This window comes from Pelophylax lessonae, assembly GCF_965119305.1.
Source record: "Pelophylax lessonae genome assembly, chromosome: 11".
Taxonomy (NCBI): Eukaryota; Metazoa; Chordata; class Amphibia; order Anura; family Ranidae; genus Pelophylax; species Pelophylax lessonae.
In genome coordinates, this window is record NC_138778.1 from 35,828,204 (window position 1) to 35,843,373 (window position 15,170).

General features: G+C 42.2%; 1 protein-coding gene across 2 annotated transcripts in view; it reads right to left on the bottom strand.

Moving 5' to 3' along the window:
- Nucleotides 1-15,170, bottom strand: part of TTI1 (TELO2 interacting protein 1) — a 55,160-nt gene that overhangs the window by 30,651 nt on the left and 9,339 nt on the right. For both annotated transcript variants that reach the window (XR_014225893.1, XM_082272014.1), the window contains exons 3-4: nucleotides 13,216-13,386; nucleotides 5,749-5,882 (exon numbers count right to left, since the gene is read on the bottom strand). Coding sequence is in view for 1 of the 2 variants with exons in the window: in XM_082272014.1 (XP_082128140.1) it covers nucleotides 5,749-5,882; nucleotides 13,216-13,386 (305 nt within the window). In the remaining variant the exon portion in view is untranslated. The remainder of the gene's footprint in view (nucleotides 1-5,748; nucleotides 5,883-13,215; nucleotides 13,387-15,170) is intronic.

Consider the following 15,170-nt stretch of genomic DNA (forward strand, 5'->3'; position numbering starts at 1 on the left):
GCTCCTTGTAATGACAGCCAAGCGGCTTCTCAGCCACATCAGTTGTCATTACAAGACAGCCGACCGTCGGCTATGGATGCCGGTACCGAGGTGATGCCTCTAGCTGCAGGCATCACTCCGGTACAGCACTTTCCCAAAATATCTGCAATTTCGGTCACCGATATATCGGGGAAAGTGCAGATCATCCCTCGATATATCGGCTTTGCCGATAATTGGTCGATCCCTAATCTGTACCAAGATCCCCGGAGTCTCCCGCCCCCCCCTTTCCTTATTCACAGGCATTGCTCAGCATGCTCACCCCTCCCTCGCCCCTCCCTCTATGTCCACTCTCCCCATACCCATCTGACAGTCACCTCTCTCCAGTCCCCTCAGCTGGGAGACATAACTCCACATGGACCCTCCCTGGGTGAATGACATCCCACCCTGAGCATTCCCCTTCCCCTCCCAGATGACTGACATCCCTCCCGGTTTGCCCCAAGCCTACAGTCACTCCTCAGCCTTCCTGGCTCACAGACATCATTTCCTGCCTCCCCTCATAGGCATCACCCTAGTGCCATCCTCTTCTTCACATACAGTCTGTGCTCTTATTCTGTGCACTCCTTTTCTGAACATGCTACTCACTGTTCTACCCTACACACTGTTCTACCCTACACACTTCTCTCCTGCACAAAATGCCCACAGAGGCACTGCGGCTCCTGCATACTTACCTGACTAGAAGACAAACATTTTTTTTTTAGCTCAGACTATAGACTATAGAAATAAAGCATATACAAAGCCACTACACATTCCTCTATGGGGTCAGTAAATTTAAAAAACCATGACCACGAACATGCTACCCTTTGCGAATAGAACAGCCTCCACTCGGAAAATTTGTGCCCACTGAGCCAAAAGAGCATTTGTGAGGTCAGATACTGACATCAGACAAGCTTGCAATAAACATTTCAATTTATTCTAATGGTGTTCAGTGGGGTTAACGTCAGGGCTCTGTGCAGGTAACTTAACCGCTTCCATACAGAGCAGTTAGACCCCCTTCCTGCCCAGACCAATTTTCAGCTTTCAGCACTCTCACAATTTGAATGACAATTGCTCAGTCATGCTACACTGTAACCAAACAAAATTTTTATCATTTTTTTCACACAAATAGAGCTTTCTTTTGGTGGTATTTGATCACAACTGGGTTTTTTTTTTTTCGTGATATAAGCAAAAAAAGAGCAAAAATTTTGAAAAAAAAAAACACTTTTTTTTAGTTTCCATTATAAAATTTTGCAAAAAATTAATTTTTCTTCATACATTTGGGCCAAAATTTATACTGCTACATATCTCTGGTAAAATTAACCCAAATTAGTGTATATTATTTAGTCTGGGTGAAAGTTATTGAGTCTAGAAGCTATGGTACCAATTACTGAAAATTGATCACACCAGATGTACTGATGGCCTATCTCCTTTCTTGAGGCCCTGAAATGTCAGGACAGTACAAATACCCCCCTAATGACCCATTTTTGTAAAGTAGACAGTCCAAGGTATTTAGTAGGAGGCATGGTGAGTTTTTTGAAGTTATAATTTTTTCCCACAATTCTTGGGAAAATTAAGAAAAACATTTTTTTTTCTTTTTTTTCCCAAAACGTTGTCAATTTATAAGCTATTTCTAACACATAGCATGTACACAGCAAAAATTACACCCCAAAATTCATTCTGCTACTCCTTCTGAGTATGGTGATACCACATGTGTGAGACTTTTACACAGCCTGGCCACAAAAAGAGACTCCACGTCCAAGTAGCACCATAAGGCGTTTTAGGAGCATAAATACACATAAAACTTTCTTACTACCTATCACACTTTTCAAGGCCCTAGAGCACCAATACAATGGAAAAGTCCACAAAATGACCCCATTTTGGAAAACAAACACTCCAACGTATATTCTATGAGGCATTATGGGTCCTTTGAACATGTCATTTTTTTCCCACAAGTTTTTGGAAAATGTGGGAAAAAAATAAAAACTTTTTTTTTTTTTTTTTTACACAAAGTTGTCAATTTATAGGATATTCCTAACACATAGCATGTACATAGCAAAAATGACACCCCAAAATTCATTCTGCCACTCCTCCTGAGTATGGCAATATCACATGTGTGAGACTTTTTCACAGCCTAGCCATATAGAGGGGCCTAACATCCAAGGAGCATCATCATGCATCCTAGCCACTTGCCTAGGCCTATTTTTGACATTTGGTGTTTACAAGCTAAAATCAGTTGTTTTTGCTAGAAAACTACTTAGAACCCCAAAACATTATATATATATTTTTTTTAGCAGAGACCCTAGAGAATAAAATGGAGATTATTGCAATATTTTTTATCACACCGTATTTGCGCAGCGGTCTTTTTTTACTATTTATTATTTTTTATTTTTACACTGTTTTTTAAAAAAAAAAATTGATCATTTTTATTTCTATTACAAGAAATGTAAACATTACTTGTAATAGAAAAAGGCACGACAGGACCTCTTTTTTGTGAGATCTGGGGTCAAAAAGTCCTCAGATCTCACAAGTACACTAAAAGATAGAAAAAATAAAAAAAAAAAATAAAAAAAAAATGTAATAAAATGAAAAAAAAAAAAAAGGGACCTTTAAACTGGTTGCTAGGCAACGATGTTTGCCGTAGCTCCGGTCCTCCAAGACCATAGAGTCGAGTGAGGGCAAGCTTGCCCTCACTCGACATCCTGTCTGTGAGGATCTGGGACCGGATCGTTTTCCCCGCTACCGGCGGGTCTGGTAAGCGGGGAAAAGGACCAGAATGCGACGGGAGGGGGGGGGGGCACCTCTTCCGCCACCCCGGAAGGGTGATCCCGCGGCGTATCTGCCGCTGGGACCACCCTTATCGGAAAGCCAACCGTCCACCGTTTAAAAAAATACCAGGGTTATGGCAGCTATCTGCTGCCATAACACCGGTATTTAGGTTTAAACGGAGGACGTATATAAACCTTTTTGGACTTAGACATGGTGGCTGTATGAAGGGTGACAGGTACTCGGGTACTTTGCTGGGCAGGTGACAGGTACTCTGGTACTGATGAGCAAGTGGCAGGTACTCGAGTACTCCGATAGGCAGGTGACAGGTACTCGGGTACTCTTATGGGCAGGTGACAGGCAGGTGATAGGTACTGATGAGTAGTACTGATACTGATAGGTGATACTGATACTGTACTGATGGGTACGGATGATCAGTACTGATACTGATAGGTGATAGGTACTGATGGGTACTGATGAGTACTGATGAGTAGTGATGGGTACTGAAGAGCAGGTGGCAAGTACTCGGGTACTTCAGGTGTCAGGTACTCTGATGAGCAGGTGGAAGGTACTCGGGTACTCTGATGGGTAGGTGACAGGTACTCGGGTACTCTGATGGGTAGGTGACAGGTACTCCGATGACGGGTACTCGGGTACTCCGGTGACGGGTACTCAAAGTACCCGAGTACCTGTCATCAGAGTACCCGAGTACCTGTCATCAGAGTACCCGAGTACCTGTCATCAGAGTACCCGAGTACCCGTCATCAGAGCACCCGAGTACCTATCATCAGAGTACCCGAGTACCTATCATCAGAGTACCCGAGTACCTGTCATCAGAGTACCTGAGTACCTGTCATCAGAGTACCCGAGTACCCATCATCAGAGTACCTGAGTACCTGTCATCAGCCCATCAGAGTACCCGAGTACCTGTCATCAGAGTACCTGATGGGCTGGCGACAGGTACTCGGGTACTTTGATGGGCTAGTGACAGGTGCTTTTTATTGGGGGGGGGGGGGCAATCAGTGTGTTTGTGGTGCACTGTACTTGGTAACTAGCTGTTACCACAATCTCCTCCTCACACAGGATCAGTGTGTGAGGAGGAGAACACGGTGACAGCTAATTACTGTGTTCTCTGATGACATTTGTGACCGGCTGTGATTGGACACAGCCGGTCACGTGGTAAAGAGCCAATTTCATTGGCTCTTTACCTAGATCGGGGATGGGCTCTGTCCGAGGGACGAGCCTCGTCCCCGATCGCCACGCTGCGCGCCCCCGGGGGACGCGCATTAAGGAAGGAACGAGCGGCTCGCGCTGGAGCCGCTCATGTGATCGGCTGTGATTGACACAGCCGATCACGTGGTAAACAGACAATTTCTATTGGCTGTTTACCTTGATCAGGGATGGGCTATGTCCGAGGGACGAGCCTCATCCCTGATCGCGCCGCTGCGCGCCGCCGGGGGCGCGCAATGGCAGCTAGAACGGGCCAACGTCATATGACGGCGGCCCGGATCGGTAAAGGAATGTTGCCGACGTCATTTTACAATGACTCGGTATTGAAGGGGTTAAATTCTTCTACACCAAACTGGTCAAACCAGGTCTTTAGGGAGCAGGCTCTTTACACAGGGACAGTCATGCTGAAACAGAAACGTCTTCTCCAAACAGTGGCCACATGGTTGGAAAGACAATAAACTATATTACCAAAAGTATTGGGACAACTGCCTTTCCACACACATGAACTTGAATGGCAACCCAGTCTTAGGTTTGTAGGGTTCAATTTTAAGTTGGCCCACCCTTTGCAGCTATAACAGCTTCAACTCTTCTGGGAAGGCTTTCCACAAGGTTTAGGAGTGTCTATGGGAATGTTTGACCATTCTTTCAGAAGCGCATTTGTGAGGTCAGGCACTGAGGTGAACAAGAAGGCCTGGCTCACAAATGTCTTGGAATGCTGATGTCCTAAAAGTTCCCTTCACTGGAACTAAGAAACCAAGCCCAACCCCTGAAAACAACCCCACACCATAATCCCTCCTCCACCAAATGATTTAGACCAGTGCACAAAGCAGTCCCTAAAGACATGAATGAGCGAGTTTGGAGTGGAGGAACTTAACTGGCCTGAACAGAGTCCTGACCTCAACCTGATAGAACACCTTTGGGATGAATTAGAGTGGAGAGTGAGAGCCAGGCCTTCTCCTCTATCAGTGCCTGACCTCACAAATGCGCTTCTGGAAGAATGGTCAAACATTCCCATAGACACACTCCTAAACCTTGTGGACAGCCTTCCCAGAAGAGTTGAAGCTGTTATAGCTGCAAAGGGTAGGCATTGAACCCTAAGAACTAAAACTGGGATGCCATTAAAGTTCATGTGCACATAAAGGCAGGCGCCCCAATACTTTTGACAATATAGTGTATCTAAAATGTGTTTGTATGCTGTAGCAAGAACAATACCTTTCAATGAAAACACCTGAACTCAATCATTAAGACAGACCCATATAGACAGTGCAAATTTCTTTCCTACTACTCGTGGTTGCAGGAAAGAAATTTGCACCATTCCCCCATCAACACAGACAGTGCTAATAGGGGAATCCCTCCTGCAAAGACAAGCTATCCCCACCGGGGAAAAGACAATGACTATTGCTAACGGCTATAGCAGCCGCTAGCAATAATCACAAGAAAAATCCAGCAGGCTGGTTGTACCCAAGTTGATCAATCGATCGACTTGTTACATATAGTTTGCCAATACATGGTTTGAAGCTTGGGGAGGTTCCTGCTGAACCGGATAAGAATAGAACCGTCTATGGCGGGCCTTAGAGGGGGTGTCCATATAGGAGGTATGATGGTCAGGTGTCCACAAACTTTTGGTCATATAGTGTGAGTGTTGCTTATTTCTAGTTTTTAGTACCCTTGCTAAAGGATTGCAGCTGACGCCCTACCACTGGTCACACTTTCCTTGTGCACTGCCTGAACCCGTCATACCTGTACTCGGATCTGTGGATCACTGTGTGACAAGAAGTGGGTACATTTTTCTGCCACCTCTTTGGAAATCTTAACATGGGTGGCCAACGGTGGCTTCTCCTCATCTATGGCATCATCTAGTGGGGGTAAAACCTCTAAACAGCAGAAAGGAAAAAAAATACTATTAGCAATCTCATCACAAAGGAAGCGTTGGAAAAGGCCAATATTTGAACATATTGAACATTCTGTGTCGTAAGGTAAAAAAAATCTTGTGCGTGCAGCTTCCCCCACAGCCCCCTTAAATACATACCTGAGCCCAATCTCAATCCTGCAATCTGCACAAGAGCTGAGGCTGTCCCAGCTCTCTCATTCCTCATTGGCTCATATATAGCAACAAGAGCCATTGGCTCCCATTATCATCAATCAGGGCCAGTGTGGAAGGAGTGGGGGTGGGGTAAGGCCGAGCACTCCCTCTGTATGCCTTATGGACACACAGAGCAGGGATCGGGAGCGAGCATGCATGAGTGCCCCCAAAGCAAGTGGCTTGCTATAGGGGCACTTGGCAAGGGGGTGGAGCCAGGAGCACCAGTGGGGGACCCGAGAACAGGAGGAACGGGGCTAGTCTGTGTAAAACCATTGCACAGAGCAGGTAAGTATAACATGTTTGGTATCCTAATCAAATACAAAACAAACCCTTACAATCACTTACAATTCAAAATGCTATTTCTATTTCAAAGAGCGGTCAACTCTGGTTTTCCAAAATTTACCAAAATGCTAGTTTTACTTCCTTGCAAATACGGTAACAGTACCATGTGTGCAGAACTTCTTCAAATCTTGTTCCCTGCTCATGCGATTGGCTCAATGCTGTGCCCCAAAACTAGTAGAGTCTGAGGTGTGTGTATATAACAAGGCATGTCTAGCACAAGCCTTAAGCTGGATACACACTATACAACTTTTGTTGTTAGATTTCCTTTAGATTTACCTTCAACTATGTAGTGCAGGATCCTTCCTGACTGCATTCAAATAGAAAGTGTTTAGATTTGACCTCATATTATATGGTTTTGGTAAATCTAAAGGAAAAAATCTACAGACAATTGTATAGTGTGTATGACCCATTAGGCTCAGTGATGGCGACCCTTGGCACCCCCAGATGTTTTGGAACTACATTTCCCATGATGCTCAACTACACTGCAGAGTGTATGAGCATCATGGAAAATGTAGTTCCAAAACATCTGGGGTGCCAAGGTTCGCCATCACTGCCTTAGGTTTACTGCAGAAAGACTGATCTTTTTACTGAAAATAGATCTGCAGGAGGCTTGAAATGCAATTTTACAATACTGAGACTGATCATGTCATTACAGCAGACATATCATCACTCTCTCATTTTGAGAAAGTTATTACTATCTACAGACCAAAATCATAAAATTACCGTAATCTGCAAAGTTTACCCAAATTTGGTATTGCAGCTTACCATTTCTTAGATGTGATGGCTGTATTCATTTTCATTTTTGGGCTTCCTTTCATTTAGTTTCACCTGATGATCCTGCCAGCAAGTTTTATTTTTTGAAAGAACAAGTTCTCCAGCAAAATGTATCAGTAACATAGGTTAGACAAACCAATTAACACAAGTACAGGTGCTTATAACGATCAGCTTTTATTTATTCATGTAAAACCTTTATCTGAAAATTAAAAACAGCTTTAACTGATAATAAAGTATTAGCTGGAGTTTGGCTTCAGTTTGTGAGTGTATTTAAATCTTTTAGTCCATCTAACACTCCCCTCCCCCCAGACTGACAATGCTGCTGTCCAGAGGAAGGTGTCTCTGTGCTCCTTCATCCAGAGTGGAGGCACTTTAATACAGGAGGAGTGTTACTGGCCGGATCACCAGGTGAAAACAGAAGGAAAAAAAGCCTTAAAAAAAGAAAACAAATGCAACCACCACATCCAACGATTGGTAAGCTGCAATACAGTCAGGTCCATAAATATTGGGACATTGACACAATTCTAATCTTTTTGGCTCTATACACCACCACAATGGATTTGAAATGAAACAAACAAGATGTCCTTTAACTGCAGACTTTCAGCTTTAATTTGAGGGTATTTACATCCAAATCAGGTGAACGGTGTAGGAATTACAACAGTTTGTATATGTGCCTCCCACTTTTTAAAGGGACCAAAAGTAATGGGACAGATTAACAATCATAAATCAAACTTTCACTTTTTAATACTTGGTTGCAAATCCTTTGCGGTCAATTACAGCCTGAAGTCTGGAACGCATAGACATCACCAGACGCTGGGTTTCATCCCTGGTGATGCTCTGCCAGGCCTCTACTGCAACCGTCTTCACTTCCTGCTTGTTCTTGGGGCATTTTCCCTTCAGTTTTGTCTTCAGCAAGTGAAATGCATGCTCAATCAGATTCAGGTCAGGTCATTGACTTGGCCATTGCATAACATTCAACTTCTTTCCCTTAAAAAACTCTTTGGTTGCTTTCTCAGTATGCTTCGGGTCATTGTCCATCTGCACTGTGAAGCGCCGTCCAATGAGTTCTGAAACATTTGGCTGAATATGAGCAGATAATATTGCCCAAAACACTTCAGATTTCATCCTGCTGCTTTTGTCAGCAGTCACATCATCAATAAATACAAGAGAACCAGTTCCATTGGCAGCCATACATGCCCACGCCATGACACTACCACCACCATGCTTCACTGATGAGGTGGTATGCTTTGTATTATGAGCAGTTCCTTTCCTTCTCCATACTCTTCTCTTCCCATCACTCTGGTACAAGTTGATCTTGGTCTCATCTGTCCATAGGATGTTGTTCCAGAACTGTGAAGGCTTTTTTAGATGTTGTTTGGCAAACTCTAATCTGGCCTTCCTGTTTTTGAGGCTCACCAATGGTTTACATCTTGTGGTGAGCCCTCTGTATTCACTCTGGTGAAGTCTTCTCTTGATTGTTGACTTTGACACACATACACCTACCTCCTGGAGAGTGTTCTTGATCTGGCCGACTGTTGTGAAGGGTGTTTTCTTAAACAGGAGAAGAATTCTTCGGTCATCCACCACAGTTGTTTTCCGTGGTCTTCCCGGGTCTTTTGGTGTTGCTGAGCTCACCAGTGCGTTCTTTCTTTTTAAGGATGTTCCAAACAGTTGATTTGGCCACACCTAATGTTTTTGCTATCTCTCTGATGGGTTTGTTTTGTTTTTTCAGCCTAATGATGGCTTGCTTCGCTGATAGTGACAGCTCTTTGGATCTCATATTGAGAGTTGACAACAACAGATTCCAAATGCAAATAGCACACTTGAAATGAACTCTGGACCTTTTTTCTGCTCTGTGTTAATGGGATAATGAGGGAATAACACACACCTGGCTATGGAACAGCTGAGCAGCCAATTGTCCCATTACTTTTGGTCCCTTAAAAAGTGGGAGGCACATATACAAACTGTTGTAATTCCTACACCTTTCACCTGATTTGGATGTAAATACCCTCAAATTAAAGCTGAAGTCTGCAATTAAAGCACATCTTGTTTGTTTCATTTCAAATCAATTGTGGTGGTGTATAGAGCCAAAAAGATTAGAATTGTGTTGATGTCCCAATTTTTATGGACCTGACTGTATACTGTATTACATTTTTGGTTTTGGGTTTGTTATCGCTTTAAGAAAATTAATAAAAATTAATCTCTCATACATTAGGACAAGAATCTTCACACTATGGCCCTCTAATTGTTCAGGAACTACAATTCCCATCATGCCTGGTCATGTCTGTGAATGTCAGAGTTTTACAATGCCTCATGGGATGTGTAGTTTTGCAACAGCTGGAGGGCTGTTTGAGGATCCCTGCATTAGGACATTTTTAAGTGATTCATTAACATGTTAAACATTTGTGTAGAGCTGGAGCAAGGTCAGACTGAAAAAAAAAAAAAAAGGGGAAATAGTTCCAACTACATAAGGCCCCTTTCACACGGGCGCACTGCCCGACGGAGTCCATTTTGCTCAGCAGGGGATCGATCCGCCGATCCCCGCTGAGAAGGTGGATGACAGCTCCGTCTGTGCTCTGTGTGCAGAGATGGAGGTGTCAGATCCCCGCTGTCCTCTATGGGAAGATCAGATGACCTACGTCGCTGGACTCCGCCCCTTGTGGGCGGCGCTCGCGCGCCGCCGGAGGCTCGCTCCCGCTGTGTTCAGTCACAGCGGAAGTTGGGCCAGGGGAGGAGCAGCGGCGATCGCCGCTGCTCTGCCCCGATCGTCGGGGAATCGAGTGAGGAGATCCGCCCGCCTGTGTAAACAGAGCGGGCGGATCTCCTAAGTGACAGGGACTGACAGATCGGAGTGTTCAGCATAGCTGAACATCCGATCTGTCCTTCTGTCACTCAGTCACCTCCCCCCACACACGTCAGTAAGCACCAGGCATACATTAACCCCTCCCTCTCCAATAAAATTAACCCCTTCCCTGCCAGTGTCATTTTTACAGTAACAGTGCATATATATAGCACTGATTACTGCAGTAATGTCACTGGTACTCCCAAAAGTGTCAAAAATGTCAGTCAAGGGTCTGATCTGTCCGCCGCAATGTCGCAGTCCCGCAAAAAAAAAAAAAAAAAAAAAAAAAAAAAAAAAAAAAAAAAAAAAAAAAATCGCAGATCGCCGCCATTACGCGTTAAAAAAAAAACACCAAAAATGACAGAAATCTTTCCCGTAGTTAGCAAACGCAATAACTTTTGCGCAAACCAATCAAAATATGCTTATCGTGATTTTTTTTTACCAAACATAGGTAGCAGAAAACAAATTGGCCAAAAATTTTAAAAAAATTAGATTTTTAAATTTTTTTTGGGGGGATTTCATATAAAAAAAATAATGTTATTTTTTCAAAATAAACGCTCTTTTTTTGTTTATAGTGCAAAAAGTAAAAAGCGCACAGGCAATCAAATACCACCAAAAGAAAGCTCCGTTTGTGGGAAAAAAAGGACGTACATTTCGTTTGGGTACGGCGTCGCACGACCGCGAAATTCTCAGTTAAAGTCGCACAGCGCCGAATCGCAAAAAGTGGCCTGGACGTAAGACAGCAAAATCCTCCGGTGGTAAAGTGGTTAATAGAAATATGGCAGCATCATTTGTTGACTTATTTCTGTAGATGCATTCTCCAGGGCTGCCATCCTTATGTTCCAGGTCAGAAATGACAACTTCTGTATGTTGCTCTTACAGACACCTGCAAGGATTTTTTCAAATTTAAATGGAGACTACACCTCTTGTTTCTGATACCTCCAGGGGTTGCCATGTCAGCTTCCTGGCAACTGACATGGACCTGAATCTGCAGCTCTGCCTGTTTGAAAAGACAAGAGCTGTGTGTGTGTGCAAAGCTAAATACAACTCTGTCTATAACATTTCTTTGTTAAAATTCAGTCCATATAAAATTGTACATATCAATGAGATTCAAAACCCGCCGATGTAAGCTAAAGTAGGATCTTTCCAGCTTAAAGTGATACTAAACACACACTGTTTAATTTAGGCTGCATTCACATGTCAGCTTATAATCGCGGGCAGAACCGCCGCGGTTCCGCCCGCGATTCGGAGATTTATTGCAAATCGCGGGACGCCTAGCGTTGCCCGTTGATTTGCAATAGCCCCCCAAACGCCGAGCGTTTGTTGCCGCGATTTACGCCCGCCGAATCGCGGCAACATCGCGCAAACAAAATCGCGGGACGCAATACGCTCCAAAGAAGCTCTTGTACTTTTTTGGAGCGTATTGCGTCCCGCGATTTTGTTTGCGCGATGTTGCCGCGATTCGGCGGGCGTAAATCGCGGCAACATCGCTCGGCGTTTGGGGGGCTATTGCAAATCAACGGGCAACGCTAGGCGTCCCGCGATTTGCAATAAATCTCCGAATCGCGGGCGGAACCGCGGCGGTTCTGCCCGCGATTATAAGCTGACATGTGAATGCAGCCTTACATTGTCCCTTCTATTTCTGTATGTGGATGATGGCACTGTAATTATTTAAATTTAAAAAAAAAACAAAAAACATCCAAGTACCTTTTTCCTAATCAATATACAGCGGTCACATGACCCAGCTCTCTCCCAGCCTGTCTGCAGGGAAACATAAGCAGGAGGAGCTTCTAGTTCTCTGCTGCTGGTCACATTCAAAATAAAAAAAATAAAAAAAATGTAGAAAGTTACAGAATACTGAGGATAGATTGGTGTGTGCCAACGTATTCATAACCTAAAGTGCTTTACAGGTTGCACAGTTTAAGCTGAGCGTGTGTGTATCAAATTTCTACATGGCATTTCTGTAAAAATCGAACTTTATTTCACTCCTACTTTCTGAGGTTATAAATACCATTAAGTGATCAATATAGAGGCTTGTGAGGTAGGAGGAGCTTGGCCGAGGTCAAATGTGACAGAAATTAATTGTTGAACATACGATATGTCTGGATTTCCATTTTTTTTACATGCAGTGTACATTAGATCTAAACACTATTTATACAATGAGATAGGTATATAAATTTAAAAATTTGCTATTTTGGCTTGGTTGCTAACTATTTAAGTTTGTGTGCTTTTTTTTTTTTTTTTTTTTCTTTGTTTTTCTCAAGCCTGGGTATGCCCAATAGGCTTTGTTTTGTAAACCTTACCTGATTCTTAAATAAAAAAAAAGATTTAATAAAAAAAAAAAAAAAAAAAAAGCCTTTGGAATAGAGTTAAAATACTTAAGATCAATAAAATGTTTTTAATTTGGTATACAAATATAGATTTGAAATCAAATCATTTTTTTTGACAATAACATGGTGTGGGCAGATTTCTGACAGTCACATACGCTGTCACGCCCCTCCAGCCTGTGTCTTAGAATAAGAAGGGAGGTGAAGCCTTAATAAATCTACATGTAACATCCCACCCCATTGTGTTTAGCTGGTTAGTGGGCATGGAGGGAAGGAGGGAGTGGGCAGTCATTTATCACTGTGTATACACCCACATGAGATTACGGACAGTCACATACGCTGTCACGCCCCTCCAGCCTGTGTCTTAGAATAAGAAGGGAAGTGAAGCCTTAATCAATCTACATGTAACATCCCGCCCCCATTGTGTTTAGCTGGTTAGTGGGCATGGAGGGAGGGAGGGAGTGAGCTGTCATTTATCACTGTGTATACACCCACATGTGTGACTCTATAGTCATATGAGCTGCTCAGATGTGACAAGGAGGAGATGCTCAGCATAGAAACTCACTGAAAACTGAGCATGTGCAGAGTTGCCACCACAGCTGAAAAATCCCTAGCTGAATTGGGGACATGTACAGAAGGTGGAGATAGAGAGCAGCAGGATCAACCAGGTTTTCTGCAGAGCGAGTATGCACAGCATGTAATACAGAATGGATTAATCTTTTTTTTTTTTTTTATGATGTGGGTTTAGTGACACTTTAAGTAGGAAATGTTTTTGTAAGAGCAACACAACCTAAAGCCGACTTTACCATTCTAAGAGTAGATTTTAGTACTTCAGTTACCTGCAATGTCTTCTTCTTCCGTCTCTCCTCTTGCTAGATGATATTGCTGTATATGACCTTGTAGAAACTCCTTAATGTCATGTGCCATGTTCCCACAATGCACCTGAGGCTCGTTGGGCATACAAGTCAATGGTGGCTCTTCAGTACTCTCTGGGGGTGGGAACCACTTCCCTGCAGGTGAAAGGATGAAAGACTTCTAAATCCAAAATTTTTTGAAGAAAGAAACTTTCCTGCTGCCCTCAGCAACTTGAATCCTAATTTTCATTCTGCAATAGAACTGAGAAAATGGGCCACTTGCAGAAAAGTATTTGAAGAAAAAGTTGTTTGCGTTTCCAGAGAAACAAATCAGATTCTCCCTTTTAATGTCTCAAGTGAAGTTTTGAGAAAGAGAGATTCTTGTTGATTGACCAGAACTGCATGGGAAAACTTTTTTTTGTTGGCCCGAAAATAGGCTTTAAAGCTTAAAATGTAAGTTCACCTTTAAATAAAAAATGTAAAGGTGAACTAACACCATAAGCCCTTCCCACCCACTCGGTCCCCACTGTACTTACCTCCTGGGATGCTGTGCTGTCAGGGACTACAGAGCCGGTCAAGGGATTTGAAATCTCCACTCTTCCCCCCTCTTCCCTGTGCAGCACTTTCGGGATGGATCAGAGTGATTCACTGTGGTGGCACTGACCAACCAGCATCACTCTGGACTGTCCTGGAAGCACTGCACACAGAAGAGGGAGAAGAGCAGAGATTTAAAATCTTGGACTGCTGGTCCAGCTCTTTGGGCACTAACAGGACAGCATCCCAGGAGGTAAGTACAGTGGGGACTGGGGAGGGCTTAGGGTGTTATTTCACCTTTACATCTTTTTTGAAAAGGTGAAATAACACTTTAGTTAAGTTAAATATTTAGTTTAAATATTATTTAGTTTATAAATTTATACAATTCATTTTATTTTAATTTATTTATATAAAATATTTAGTTTTAATAGTTTAGTTAAATATTTTTTACAGTGGGGACTGAGGAGGGCTTAGGGTGTTATTTCACCTTTACATCTTTTTTGAAAAGGTGAAATAACACTTTAGTTAAGTTAAATATTTAGTTTAAATATTATTTAGTTTATAAATTTATACAATTCATTTTATTTTATTTATTTTAATTTATTTATATAAAATATTTAGTTTTAATAGTTTAGTTAAATATTTTTTACAGTGGGGACTGGGGAGGGCTTAGGGTGTTAGTTCACCTTTACATCTTTTTTGAAAAGGTGAAATAACACTTCAGTTAAGTTAAATATTTAGTTTATAATTTATATAATTTATTTTATGTATTTAAATAATATTTCCTTTTAATAGTTTAGTTAAATATTTTTTACAGTGGGGACTGGGGAGGGCTTAGGGTATTAGTTCACCTTTACATCTTTTTTGAAAAGGTGAAATAAAACTTTAAAGTTAAATATTTGGTTTAAATATTAGTTTATAATTTATTTTAATTTATTTATATAATATATAGTTTGAATAGTTTAGTTAAATATTTTTTACAGTGGGGACGTCTTAGGGTGTTAGTTCACCTTTACATATTTTTTGAAAAGGTCAAATAACACTTTAGTTAAGTTAAATATTTAGTTTATTATTTAGTTTATCATTTATTTATATAATCTATTTTAATTTATTTATATAATATTTAAATTAAACAGTTTAGTTAATTTTTTTTTCTTTTTTAAATCAGCACAGGGGATCTACACTGAATGAAAAATGTCCTTTATGCCGGTGGCTGCTATCTTTACTGAAATCTTCATTCCCCTGCCCCCTCCCTACAAGCTACGATTTTCCGATGCTTTGGAGGGGGGGGGGTGTTAATATGGGCTGCTGGATCTGTCACAGGCACTTGTCAAAATGCAGACAATGGGCATCCTTTCTGCCCCCCTGCTCCATTCATTAAAGCTGTACTTCACTTCCCACACTAT